This window comes from Epinephelus lanceolatus, chromosome 1, assembly GCF_041903045.1.
Source record: "Epinephelus lanceolatus isolate andai-2023 chromosome 1, ASM4190304v1, whole genome shotgun sequence".
Classification (NCBI taxonomy): domain Eukaryota; kingdom Metazoa; phylum Chordata; class Actinopteri; order Perciformes; family Serranidae; genus Epinephelus; species Epinephelus lanceolatus.
Window position 1 is genome coordinate 15,512,544 of NC_135734.1, and position 14,517 is coordinate 15,527,060.

At 40.1% G+C, this 14,517-nt stretch overlaps 2 protein-coding genes across 2 annotated transcripts; one reads left to right on the top strand and one right to left on the bottom strand.

Annotated features, from left to right (window-relative positions):
• Window positions 1-753: 753 nt before the first annotated feature.
• LOC117257470 (uncharacterized) lies at window positions 754-7,326 on the top strand. Its single transcript, XM_033627694.2, has 6 exons — window positions 754-924; window positions 5,353-5,469; window positions 5,558-5,594; window positions 5,719-5,780; window positions 5,856-5,935; window positions 6,083-7,326. The coding sequence occupies exons 1-6, from the start codon at window positions 891-893 to the stop codon at window positions 6,329-6,331; spliced, it is 579 nt and encodes a 192-aa protein (XP_033483585.2). The 5' UTR covers window positions 754-890; the 3' UTR covers window positions 6,332-7,326.
• A 5,033-nt stretch (window positions 7,327-12,359) lies between these two features.
• rh50 (Rh50-like protein) lies at window positions 12,360-14,155 on the bottom strand. The gene has a single exon (XM_033627363.2). It carries the CDS (start codon window positions 14,116-14,118, stop codon window positions 12,652-12,654), a length of 1,467 nt encoding a protein of 488 aa, XP_033483254.1. The 5' UTR covers window positions 14,119-14,155; the 3' UTR covers window positions 12,360-12,651.
• Between the last annotated feature and the right edge of the window lie 362 nt (window positions 14,156-14,517).

Genomic DNA, 14,517 nt, shown 5'->3' on the forward strand with positions numbered 1-14,517 from the left:
GCTCATGCCTGAGGTTAAAAGTATATACTATAGAGATCTGTGGTCACTGGATACCAACGAATGTGGCTGAGGTGTCAATGCATCATCTTTGTGTGACATTTGAATATCCTGTTTTATTAAGAGTTGACGTATGAAAGGGACCCATGTTTTTTTTTCCAGATAAAAAAAGATATATTTTAATATTGAAACAGGAGAGAATAATAATTATTAAAGGTTCAGTGTGTAGGATTTAGTGGCATCCAGTGGTGAGGTTGCAAAAGTGAAACTTCTCCCATGTGCCAAGCATGTAGGAGAACTATGGTGGCTAAAATGAAAATGGGACTGGCCCTATCTAGAGCCAGAGTTTAAATGTGTCTGTCCTTGACCACTGTAGAAACATAATAGTGGACTCTATGGAAGAGGACCCGCTATGTAGACTTAAACGGCTCATTCTAGGGTAGCAAAACACAATGCTTCTTAATTTTAGCTGCTTATGAACCAATAAAAACATAGTTGTGAATATTATATACCATTTCTGCCAGATGCCCCTAAATCCTACACACTGGACCTTTAAATAGCTGCTGGCTAATATATGTTAAATGTTACTTTTTGTATTCTCAAAGATACCTAAAGGAATTTTCAGGGTAATCTCCAGCAGTTCACAGCCTGTCAACCTGTTGCCTTGATGTTATTCTCAGTCTAAAAAAAGTTTGTGGTTTTCTGCAAAAGCACACATCCTGTAGCCTGTTAACAGTCCTTTGAAAAAAACAGCTTCTTCTCTCAAGTAGCATCACACCGTGTGAGGATAAACATGCAACAGATGCTGTAGTCTTGTTTATCACATTTACAGTATAGTAAGAGAAACACAGAGGAAGAAAGAGAGAATTATCCTACATTAAAGCTTCGTTGCCATGGAAAGCTGTTGCAATGGGACACGTGAAGGTGGTAAGTCTTGATTTAAGATATAGAAAATGTCATCTAAGGGTGAGCCATAACATGATCCTTCTTGATGTAAGGGCTGACATTTATGACATATGTATTAAGTATCTCTTATCACAGTTGGTAGAAGAAAACACTGAGTCGGTGGTTACTATAGCGACTAGTTAGGTGACATGGTATATTTAGATATTCAAGAACCTACAGCAGTCTCAACCCATATTCTTTTTGAGGAGCTGAATCTGTTGCCAGGAGATGAGTAAATTTTAGATTTTACTTAAATAACGTGTTTAATTGGTTACAGATTATTTTCTACAGTGCGGTATTAGTACTTGAGTTAAGGACCTAAATAAATCCTCCATCACTGGGTGCTACCATGGTAACAATGTGATCTAATTATTCATCTTCAAAATTTTCTGATGAAACTGCGACTAAATGAAGGCAGCCAGTGAGACACAGTCAGACTCCTGTTTAAGTATCACTCAGTTTGTTAATTAGGTTGGTGCTGCTCTGCCCAAAGGCGACGACATGCAACATCATGCACAGAATGGGTTTCACATTATGATGAAGTCACACACCACCACATGTGAACATATAATAGTATATATATCATAATATGAGATGTTTTATATGTATGAAAGTATATATAGACATCAGCAGAGGTGTGAACTATGGTCACATGAGTCGAACGAGTCAGACTGCAGTCACATTTGATTACTTTGTAGTCGACAAATCAAAAAAGACTGGAAACTCGACTTGTACTTTAACACCAACCAATGACTTCTGGATGCAATTGGACTTGAGTCTTTTGACTTGAAAACACTTGATATATTCTCCCGAGCCCAAAGACTAAATGTTTTAGAATCGATTCATTTCCTGAATCAACTAACATTAACACTATTCATTCTCGATACTTATTTCTTCAGATCCACTTTGTTTGAACCACTCCGACAGCATCCAGTCATGTAGCAGGAGAAAACCATGAAGAACTAACACTGCGTCACTTAGCGCCAGTTGAAAAAAATCACACCAAAGATAATTTCGTTTGCTTACAAAAACTATTCTGTGGTCAACAGGAAGCAAAGTGCAGTGTGCAAAACATGCAGGTTGAAATTACAGACACAAGCGCAGCGACTTACAATGAACTTGTTTTAACAAATAAGTATGAATTTTAAAATGCATTCATGATATTTGTAAATTTAATTTATTCTTACTCTGTTGTTAAAATGGCATTACATTTGGTGAAGAGCGCATTATGACTTGTTTAGGACTCACACTTGAAGTTTAGGACTTAGGACCTGACTCTGACTTGAGTGCAAAGACGTAAGACTTACTTGTGACTTGCAAAACAATGACTTGGTCTAGGGTATAATACATATGTAAGGCGTAAATCATGCCCATGTACAGTACAGGCCAAAAGTTTGGACACACCTTCTCATTCAATGCGTTTTCTTTATTTTCATGACTATTTACATTGTAGATTCTCACTGAAGGCATCAAAACTATGAATGAACACATGTGGAGTTATGTACTTAACAAAAAAAGGTGAAATAACTGAAAACATGTTTTATATTCTAGTTTCTTCAAAATAGCCACCCTTTGCTCTGATTACTGCTTTGCACACTCTTGGCATTCTCTCCATGAGCTTCAAGAGGTAGTCACCTGAAATGGTTTCCACTTCACAGGTGTGCCTTATCAGGGTTAATTAGTGGAATTTCTTGCTTTATCAATGGGGTTGGGACCATCAGTTGTGTTGTGCAGAAGTCAGGTTAATACACAGCCGACAGCCCTATTGGACAACTGTTAAAATTCATATTATGGCAAGAACCAATCAGCTAACTAAAGAAAAACCAGTGGCCATCATTACTTTAAGAAATGAAGGTCAGTCAGTCCGGAAAATTGCAAAAACTTTAAATGTGTCCCCAAGTGGAGTCGCAAAAACCATCAAGCGCTACAACGAAACTGGCACACATGAGGACCGACCCAGGAAAGGAAGACCAAGAGTCACCTCTGCTTCTGAAGATAAGTTCATCCGAGTCACCAGCCTCAGAAATCGCAAGTTAACAGCAGTTCAGATCAGAGACCAGATGAATGCCACACAGAGTTCTAGCAGCAGACCCATCTCTAGAACAACTGTTAAGAGGAGACTGCGCCAATCAGGCCTTCATGGTCAAATAGCTGCTAGGAAACCACTGCTAAGGAGAGGCAACAAGCAGAAGAGATTTGTTTGGGCCAAGAAACACAAGGAATGGACATTAGACCAGTGGAAATCTGTGCTTTGGTCTGATGAGTCCAAATTTGAGATCTTTGGTTCCAACCGCCGTGTCTTTGTGAGACGCAGAAAAGGTGAACGGATGGATTCCACATGCCTGGTTCCCACTGTGAAGCATGGAGGAGGAGGTGTGATGGTGTGGGGGTGTTTTGCTGGTGACACTGTTGGGGATTTATTCAAAATTGAAGGCACACTGAACCAGCATGGCTACCACAGCATCCTGCAGCGACATGCCATCCCATCCGGTTTGCGTTTAGTTGGACGATCATTTATTTTTCAACAGGACAATGACCCCAAACACACCTCCAGGCTGTGTAAGGGCTATTTGACCAAGAAGGAGAGTGATGGAGTGCTGCGGCAGATGACCTGGCCTCCACAGTCACCGCACCTGAACCCAATCCAGATGGTTTGGGGTGAGCTGGACCGCAGAGTGAAGGTAAAGGGGCCAACAAGTGCTAAACACCTCTGGGAACTCCTTCAAGACTGTTGGAAAACCATTTCAGGTGACTACCTCTTGAAGCTCATGGAGAGAATGCCAAGAGTGTGCAAAGCAGTAATCAGAGCAAAGGGTGGCTATTTTGAAGAAACTAGAATATAAAACATGTTTTCAGTTATTTCACCTTTTTTTGTTAAGTACATAACTCCACATGTGTTCATTCATAGTTTTGATGCCTTCAGTGAGAATCTACAATGTAAATAGTCATGAAAATAAAGAAAACGCATTGAATGAGAAGGTGTGTCCAAACTTTTGGCCTGTACTGTATGTGTTGACTCTGCAGGGATAACTTTAAATAAGAAGAGTTGATCAACAGGAGAAAACACATCTGGAAATAATACAGTATGTCTGAAAGCATCTCTGCATTGTATTACATTATATTTTACAAAAAAAAAAACATCCATCCTTTGCAGGTATTCCAGACAACCTCACCAATAAGGTACTGTAGGGCAGCCTTTATGCAGTCTGAGAAGTGAAACCAAGGTCAAAAGAATCTGTTGATATGGAAAGATGAGTGTATTAACATTTTCGTCAATTCCTCTCTTTTCTCATCTGGACTAATGACATTTGGACAGTAAGAGGACAACGTTCAGAGGCTTTACTAAGAAAATCAGCATGCAACAGTTAAAACAAATGGGACAAAAGCAGGATTTTGAAAAGCATTTTCCAATAAATGCTGTGGTGAAGACAAAGACATAGTTTATTGATTGAATATTTGACTTTATTTAAGCGAATTATAGGTTCAGTGAAATGTTAGAACAGTCAGCACGGTGAACAAGGCTTTGCAAGTGTTTGCTGAAATAGGAAATGCATCCAACATGTTTTGCTGAGCATGTATTCTTGCAACAGAAGCCGACTGCACTGTGCAAACACAGTTCACACATTCATGTGTGAAAGCATCTCAGTACAAACCACATCTTCTTCTGCAGATGACAGCAGATCCACTGAGGACAGAGATGGTGTAAATCTGTGGCTTAAGGTCACCCCTGCTGTGGCCCAGGTTTGAAAGACAAAAATCAGAGCCTGCAGCTTTCTCCAGTTTCAGTATGCGCCTTACATACAACATATCTGACCTCATAATGAGGTTGGGATTGCAGCAGGTGAACCAAAAACTAAATGACATTTTCCAGCCAAACTGATGTAGTATGTGGACACTAATCAGTCTCAGTGTTCTTGATTTCACAGTATCATGTAGTTGCTGCTCCTTATGCTGTATCGGTGTCTTTTATGCATCGTTATAATATGCTTGCAACTGTCTTTATGCATGCAACTGGCAGGAGACAGAAACGTCTTAAAATAACCCTCCTTTATTGTGTGCAGGCCAATACGGTGGTGGTTCAGTGGTTGTAACTGTCACCTCACAGAGTAGATGGGGTCTTTCTGTGGGAAGTTTGCATATTGTTTCTATGTGTGCAAAGGTTTTCTCTAGGTGCCTCTGTTTCTTCACACAGGTCAAACACATGCAAACTCCAGTGAGGAGTGACACTGAGGACAGTATCCTGTCCAATTAAACTTTATAAGTGAAAATAAAAATTGAAATACGTGAGAAGTCAATATAATTTTATTATTTTTTAACAATTTTTTTGTGTGTTTAAAAACATTTGGTAGGGTTCTCAAATAATTTGAAATGATTCACAATAAATATAATTCTTTTTCTCTGTTTCTTCAGGTTCAGCATTCTTTTGTAAGCCATTGAATGTACAGCTGCTAATCGGGGGTATCGGCGCAATACTGGTCCTCTCACTATTTTGGAATATTTTTTGCTGTGTATCAAAATGTTGCTCAGGTAATTATGTTATTCACCCATTAAAAATCTAATGAAAACAAATTCATTTCATGTATTTGAAGGTGAATGTATTATTCTTTTACTGCAGCAGGAGAAGGGAGGTGTAAACCAAGGACAAGACGAAGGTATGTAGCCTATTACTGTTCGATGGAAGAGGCAAAATGATCTCTTCTTTAATGGTCTGCATTTTTAGACATCACTGCCAGACTGAAAATGAAAATAACAAATGTCATCTTTGTCCAATTTCAGACGGAGCTCGAGGCAGATGGAAGATAATCCTATTTATGGAAATATAAGCTACATGCAGACGAGTAAGTACGTTGTACATGTGTCTCTCTCAGAGCTTTTATCTGTGTGTGTTCAAAGTGTGATGTTGTTTTCCACAGGCATGACTTTGTTCACTGGAGCTGATCCTCAATACGCTTCATCTGTGAGGGATCAACACAGAGTCAACTCTGAATCACAGGTAGAGTCTTTATACATCTATTACAAAGACTGAGGGCTTACCAGTTGAAGGTTTGGTGCAGGGGGGCTCTGTGAGGAAAGGACAGGATTTTTTGGATCATATTGAATAACTTTGCAAAACTGTTTTTTTTTTTATTTCCTCCTCCAGTCCAAAACTCAGGATTGCTATGCCAACCTGACCCTGAAGCCTCCTGGGCCGCAGTCTGGCCGCAGCTCTCCACAAATACAGTACTCAGATGTGGTTCATTTAGAGGAGCAGCTGGAGTCAGAGAAGGAAGATGAAGGCAATGCAGACGCCCTCTCCACCATGTCTGATCTATATGCCTCTGTGCAAAATCAGCGCACCAAAACCATTGATACTGCAGACAGCGGGGAGGGCTATGCCAACCATCTCTGAGATGAGATGGTCTTTGTGCAGCTTGACCTTCCACCATTGGATGGCACTGTTTGTTGTTTGTCATTATATCAGAAATGACAAGCCCTCTGTTCAGCTATGTCACCATGCACATGAACACAACTGTATTTACTGGAGAATGTTCGATACATGTTTTGGACCTGCCTTGTTTTGGTGTTGCAGATGTTTTTGTAAGAGCGATGTGTTTGATTCTTAATATCTTATACCTTTAATTTGTTGGTTCTATGCTTTAACAAACTGGGATTCATTAATTGTGTAACATTTACTGAAATGATGGATTAGTATAGATCTCCTCCTGATGTGTTTGAAGACATAAGATAAAAATACTCTGCTTTGAATTATTATCTGTTTCTGCTGTTTTTTTTTTTTGTTTTTTTTTTTTTTACACCAAAAAGCTTAATTTCAAGTTTCAGGTTTCCTCATCACAGTTGGCTTTTTGTGATGTCACAAAATATGCTAATAGCCTACATGTTAGAATTATATTTGAGGTGAGCACGGAGAAACTTTCTCTCTTTAATGGATAAACGTGAAAAATCACATAAAATAATTTTGCACATTGAAGCTCAAACATCCAACTGAAGTAACAATAAGCAAAATTCTGAGTGGAGGGGGACTTTAAAATACATCTCAGGTGCCCATGGGTCAATATCTGACCTCTAATTCTCTACTGGTGAAGTCAGTTGTGTTAAACTGTAGATACCAGCTTCCTTCCTGTAATCTTTCCTGCAGGTTCAAATAATGTCACTTCCTTTTGATAAATTAATCTTTAAACCTGTCAAATTACTGATTACTGAGATTACTCTGTTTAAAGCAAGTCTTTCTTATTTATCTGGTTTTTTTTTTCAGTTTCACTGGTGATTTCTGTAAAATCTCATAGTGACAAAACGCAGGTACCCTACGGCGATGTCTGTTTCCCTTCACCATACTCATTGCTTCATATAATGAAATAAAATCAAAAGATATTGTTATACAGCGGGCATCTTGGAGGAAAGGTTGCTTTGGTCTGCACTTTGTATTTTCTATCATACAACCTTATTTATGACAGTGATAACACTTAAGTCAGCAATAATCAGTGTCGGAGATAATACGCTTTTATCATGATTAATGGTGGGCTGCAGGACAGTTGTAACATTGTCCTCTAACAGCATGTGGGAGTTCACATGGGAGGGGGATTACACTGTGTTATCTACTTCAGAGCATAAAAACTGACTGACAGATTATCCATGACTCTTTGATTATTGATGACATTGTGTAGCATCAAAAGGTCATAAAGCTAAAAAAAAAAAAAATCAAAAGACATGCATCATGCATTAGCATGGCGCTAAGGATGGCAATGTCGATCGGTCTTTACACCACTTTGGTTCGGACTGAAATGTTTCAGGATTGGATGGATTGCTGATTTTTCATCTAGTGTCACCAGCAGCTCAAAGTTTTCACAATTATCCTGTGAAAAATCTCAACATTTGCTGGAAGAATCCACACAAAATTCACAAAAACATTCATGGCTCACTCACAAAACTATTGCATGGATTGCCATATCAGTGATTAGATATTAGTCATGGTAAGTCATTAAATATTCTATGTGTCCTGTCCTAACCCTTGAAATCATGATGTCTGAGCTTATTAAGTTCTCCAAATTATTCTTACTTATCAGTAAATGTGACACACAGTTCTTCATCAGAGGAATTTTCCATGAGGAGGATCAAATCAGCATTAAAGTATGTATCAGCACTCTGAGTTATAAACTTTATATAAAATGCAATTAGTAGAGATACTGAATTGTTTGACCATTGTCCATGATTACATAAGGCTTTCTGGAAACCTTATCAGTTAATAAAGGACACTATAATGATGGAGAAGATTCTCCAACCTTTGTAACTAATGGCATGCACGTTAATGCAGGCAATCACAGTCCTGACTGGACAAAACAACACCTGTTATCTAGTATCTGTCACTTTTTCTCTCAAGGACACAATAAACTTTCTCTGCACTTAAACACATCATTTATCTTAGTGAGATAAAAATCTAAAGAGCTAAAGTGGCCCAATAATCTACAGATAACAGAGCAGTAAATAGCATAAAAGCGCTTACAGTGTAAATCAATAAACTTTCTAATTGAGGAATCAAATAAAGAAGAAGTGAAGAAGACCTCGCTATGCCTTGATCTCCGGAAGTGTTGGCAGGAGATTTGGCATTAGGCAGGTGTTTATAGGTTGGCGAGTTAATGATATCTCAGATACTCAATGTTTTATAATCTTTGGAAGGACATATTTTAATATTAGGGCTTTGTAGCGATAGCTTTTGAATCAAACTGTGCCCTGGCTGCGGCTCAGGACATGCGGATCATCCACTAATCAGAAGATCAGCAGTTTTTAATCTGGCTTCTCTAGTTCGCATATCCTTGGAAAGATACTGAACCCCCAAATGCTTCAGATGGCTGTGTGAATGTCTAAAAATCGGTAGTGGGTGGCACCTTGTACAGTAGATTTGACCACCTGTGGGTGAATGGGTGAATGTGACTTGTAGTGTAAAAGGACATTCTGTCTGGAGACTAGAAAGGTGCTATACGAGTGCAAGTCCATTTATGATTGATCAGAAGACGCGTGATTTACAGTAAATCATACATTGGCCCCAGTCAGTATGGTCTACACAGGGGTATAAAACACTGGATGGCTTGCACACCTAATAATGATCTACTTTTAACAGCAAGGTTTCGGGAGCAAGTTAAACAGTGAGTAACCTACTTCAGGTAAAATGCTGCTTGAGAAGGTTTTTTTACTCTGACCAAAATAAAGTTCTCTGATACCATACCATACCATACCATACCAACTTTATTTATAAAGCACTTTAAAAACCCAATGGACCAAAGTGCTGTACACAATTAAAAATAAAGTGCACAATAGGCATAAGACATAAAATATACATAAAACAAAGCAAAATAAAAACAATAAAGATAAAAACATAAAGTGCAATAAAATAACACAATATAAAACCAATAAAACATTTTAAGGCACAGCACATAAGTAAAATTAGTCAATAAAATGAGTAATAGCAAGTTAAAAGACATCAATTTATGCGGGATCAAAGGCCATGGAGAACAGGTGGGTTTTAAGGCGCTTTTTAAAAACATGCAGTGATGGAACTTGTCTGATGTGGAGAGGCAGGTCATTCCATAGTTTTGGTGCTACAACTGAGAAAGCGCAGTCCCCTCTGATCCTGCTTGTCGTTTTGGGAACTTTCAGGAGCAGCTGGTCAGCTGACCTGAGAGGGTGTGTAGGAGTGTATGGCTCTAGCAGCTCAGAGAGGTATAGTGGGGCGAGGCCATTAAGAGACTTAAAAACAAATAAAAGAATTTTAAAATGGATCCTAAAACGTATGGGCAGCCAGTGTAACGCGGTGCTCACGTTTGTTTGTGCCACTTAAAAGACGTGCGGCGGCATTTTGCACCATCTGGAGGCAGGTGACGGCGGATGCGCTAACCCCTATATATAAAGCGTTGCAATAGTCTAGCCAACTAGTTACAAAGGCGTGGATTATCATTTCTAAGTGTTGCCTTGAGAGAAGAGGTTTTATTTTTGCTAGCAGCCTCAGCTGAAAGAAACTCGACTTCACAACTGCCCTAATCTGACTATTGAGATTAAGCCCAGGATCCATTATTACCCCAAGGTTTTTGATGGTTGGTTTAGTATATTGAGCCAATGAACCCAAATCAACGGGTGGGGTCCTAACAGTACCATTAAAGACCATCACCTCTGTTTTGCTTTCATTTAAGTTTAAAAAGTTTAGTGCCATCCAGGCCTTTAAGTCATTAAGCCACTTAAAAAGTGGTCCCAAGGAAGGTGCATTTTTCTTTTTAAGGGGCAAGTAAATCTGGCAGTCATCTGCATAGCAGTGGAAAGATATACCGTGTTTGCGTAAAATGGACCCCAGTGGGAGCAAATATAGAGAGAACAGAAGAGGGCCTAAGACCGAACTTTGTGGTACCCCACATGGGAGGGACGCACAAGAGGATGTGAAGTCACCATTGTTGACACTGAAGGTTCGGTCTGCTAAGTAGGATCGAAACCACTCCAGTGCTGAACCCCTAATACCCAACCAGTGTTCTAGACGAGATATTAAATTTTTGTGGTCCACTGTATCAAACGCAGCTGTTAAATCTAAAAGCACAAGAATGACATTGTCACCAGAGTCAGTAGCTAAAAATATGTCGTTAAAAACTCTCAGTTGGGCTGATTCTGTGCTGTGGAGATTTTTAAAACCAGATTGGAAGGTTTCAAGAATATTGTGCTTTTCCAGAAATGACATTAATTGACTATAAACTATTTTCTCAAGGATTTTTGAAAGAAATGGCAGTTTAGAGATAGGCCTGAAGTTTGCAGGGATTCTGGGGTCCAGTGCTGGTTTCTTAATCAGAGGCTGGACCACTGCATGTTTAAACATTCTTGGGAAGACTGCAGAGTGCAGACTGCTGTTTATAACCGCAAGGTCAGACGGACCTACAGAGGGAAAGACCTCTTTAAAGAGTCGAGGAGGGACTGCGTCACTTGGGGACCCAGAAGGTTTCAGGTGGCCAACAATCTCTTGTAGGAGGGACATAGTAACAGGCTCGAACCCATCAAAAATAGCAGAGTAGGGGACCAAGATGGAGGGGTCATAGGCAGGAAATGTGATCGAAGCTCTGGATGAGGAAACTTTTTCAATGAAGAAATTTAAAAAGGTTTCACAAATAGCAGGAGATGGTTCAATGCCCGCAGTCTGCGGGGGATTAAGGACCGAGTCAATGATCTTAAATAATACTTGGGGCTTGTTATAATTTGAAAGAATAATATTTGAGAAGTGATTTCTTTTTGCATCTCTCACTGTTTTCTGGATACAACAGTGAACATTTTTGTAGTTATGTAGTTATGTGTATGTATTAAACATGGTGCAAAATATTGTCAGTCAGCAGCTTCAGTACAAAAGAATCTGTATCAGACTTCTATCTTAAAACAATACAGGTGGAACTGTAAAATTTGGAACTTGTAATGTGTTCTGTTGGCAGGGGGTGACTTAACCTTGTTTGAACCACTTTAGTTTAGTGTGATGATACCAGCATTACTACGTAGGGGTGGAAATGTATGAAAAAATGCTTATGTAATGACAGAGAGTAGTACACTGAGACACACTGTTGAAACTGCACTTAATATTCTCAAGACATCTCAGGTTGTTCATCATCTGTTTAGTACATGGATTGTAAATGGATGTTTTCAGTGTCTATACTTGTACTAAGAGAAAGGGAAAACTTTGGAAGTCTTTTTATTCATGGTTTTAGTGGTCCGACCCACTTGAGAACAACTTGGGCTGTACTGTATGTGGCCCATGAACTATGATGAGTTTGATACCCCTGGTCTACGACCAGATAAAAATAGCACCCTGTCAACTTTGGTTGATATATATATATACTTTATTAATTCAATTTTTTCACTCGTTTTGTCATTAACACACAGGTCCGAAAGACACACACATGCACAAACAGGACCTATACATGCACAAGGTGGAGAGATATCAGAGTGAGGGGGCTGCCGTCAGGCATTAGGGGATTTGGTGCCTTGCTCAAGGGCACCTCGGCAGTGCCCAGGAGGTGAACTGGCACCTCTCTAGCCACCAGTCCACGCTCATTATTTGGTCCGGACGGGGACTCGAACAGGCAACCCTCGGGTTCCCAACCAAAGTCCCTATGGACTGAGCTACTGTCGCCTTCATGAAACTGAATAATTTGTAATGTATGGGTGATTGCATGTATTGTGGGAGAAAGAAACCAAGTCCAGTTACAGTCAAAGATGTGACACTGGAATGTTTTTTGCAGTGAGATCAATTCATGTATTCAAATGTATACATTCTTACACATGAGATAATTAATCATAAATGTAAGATAAAATAGAAGAACTGAAAGGAAGCCAATGATATTTAAATGCCACCCAGTAACATACAACACATTATAAATAATAATAAAAAGACACATTATTTAGGATATTTTAAAAATCATTTATTTCAAAGTGAATTCATAAAACACAATACAAATTATATTAACTCTCACATTTTAAACTTTTATTTGCCATTTGCCATTTTACATACAAAACTCTAATTTCAGCTAAAACAATAAGCAGCTTTTCAGTAAATGCCAATGTTTCAGCTCAAATCCCAAATATATTTCATCTCTCCAACACGAAATAACAGTCAATCTGTAAAACTCACAAACAAGTGTGAAAAACATCTACATTTTGAAATAGTTGCAATGACAATAATTTTAAAAATGTAATGACTCAAAATGACTGCCTCTGTATGTCGACTTTGGTTTCCATTGAGCTCATTTGTTCCTTTTCATCAAGGCTTATGGCAGTCTTGAGCACTTCAACACTATCAAAGTCAGAGGGCATGTCAAAGAAAAGCTCATCATCAAAGCAGTCCTTGTCAGACGGGGATGCCATGAAGGGCAGCTTCATAACAGACCCAGTGAGTATCCCTCCAACTGCAGATGCTACGATGGTGGCAAAGATAGCTGCCACCTGGAAGAGAGCTTGCTCCTGCCCAGTACGACCCAAGCCCGGCTTCAGCCCGGGAATCAGCTGCTGCAGTTCCAGGAGCTTTGGATCTCCCTCAGGTGGAGCACGGTGGGAAAAGATCTGGTACATGCTGGGCCCGTAGGTTTCCTCAGTGGCTAGGAGGATGGCACAGATCCCTGCGGTGGATGATATGAGTCCAGTGAGCCCGTGGAGGTTGTGAATACCGCACTGGTCTTGGATCCTCATGTATTGGGCCAAAAAGGGGGTCAGGTACTTGTATCCCAAGAAACAGGCAGTGCAGCCCATGATGCCCAGCACGTATGCAGCAACAGGGGAAATCATCATGTCCACAGAAGCCCCAACAGTCACACCACCTGCCAGAGTCACATTCTGAATATCAGCCATTGTGATCTTGCCTCTCTTGTTGAACAGTGCAGAGAGCGCGAAGGCAGTGATAGTGGATGAACTTAGACCTATAAAAGTGTGGAGTATTGCTCTGTGCTGATCGTCACCCTTAAGGGTCAGGGCAGAGTTAAATGAAGGCCAGAACACCCAGAGGAACAAGGTTCCCATTACAGAGAGGATGTCAGAAACATAACTAGTGGTCTCTTTAGAATGTCCCTCATTCAGGCCTGGGCGGTACAGCACAAAAGTCACCCCAAGACCAAAGTAGCAGGCGAACAGGTGAATAAGAATACTGCCGCCTGCATCGTTGATCCTAATGTATTTCAATACAGCCCACTCTGTCACAGCAAAGATAGGGAGCTCCAGCAAAGCCATGACCAAAAGCTGAATAGGACTGGTCTTTCCAAGCACGGCCCCAAACGAGATGAGCACCACAGCACAGGCAAACTCTGCATTCACCAGGTTGATCACTCCCAGGTGAATTTTACCATCATAGTAAAACTGGAAGAAGCCTTGCATCAGGATCGCCCACTGGATCGAAAATGTAGCCGTAAGAAAGTTGAAGACCATCCCACCGAAGCCGTAGAATCGGAAGAAGGCCAGCAGGCAGCCGAAACCTAAGAAGATCATCACCTGCACATCAGCAAAGTAGGGATAGTCTCGATACATGGAGTTCTCCATCGGGTTGGTGGCATTGTTTTGCATTTTAGCGTCGGTATCGTTGTCATAAGTGACAAAAAGAGCATAAAGCACTATCATGACAACCTCCATCACCAGCACGAAGCCGGGCAGGCGTACCTTCAAACTTGTAGACACATTCATGATGATGCACAGCTCACAGTGACTCCCCCAGCTGCAGCAACGCCACTTTTATACCTCTGTTTTATCAGATAAGAGCAACTAATGGCACTGGAGCATAACCCCACTGATGACATGGCTTTTAACACTGCAGCACCCTGAGTGCAGATTGTACTTTAATCCCCCAGACTTCTCAAAATTACCTTCTCTCTTCCCCTCCTGTTACACATCACAGTCCTAGTTAAAGTTAAAGTGGAAATAGACAAGTCTCCTACTTTAACTTGTCATCATGAGGTAAATGTTGTAATGGCTATAAAATAATGAAATCATCTGTATTTAGATTGGTTCCTTATAAGCCTCGTTTTCACTATGCAATTCTGTCTGTCACCAGGTACGATCTCTCAGGAAAATGAAGGCTTGATT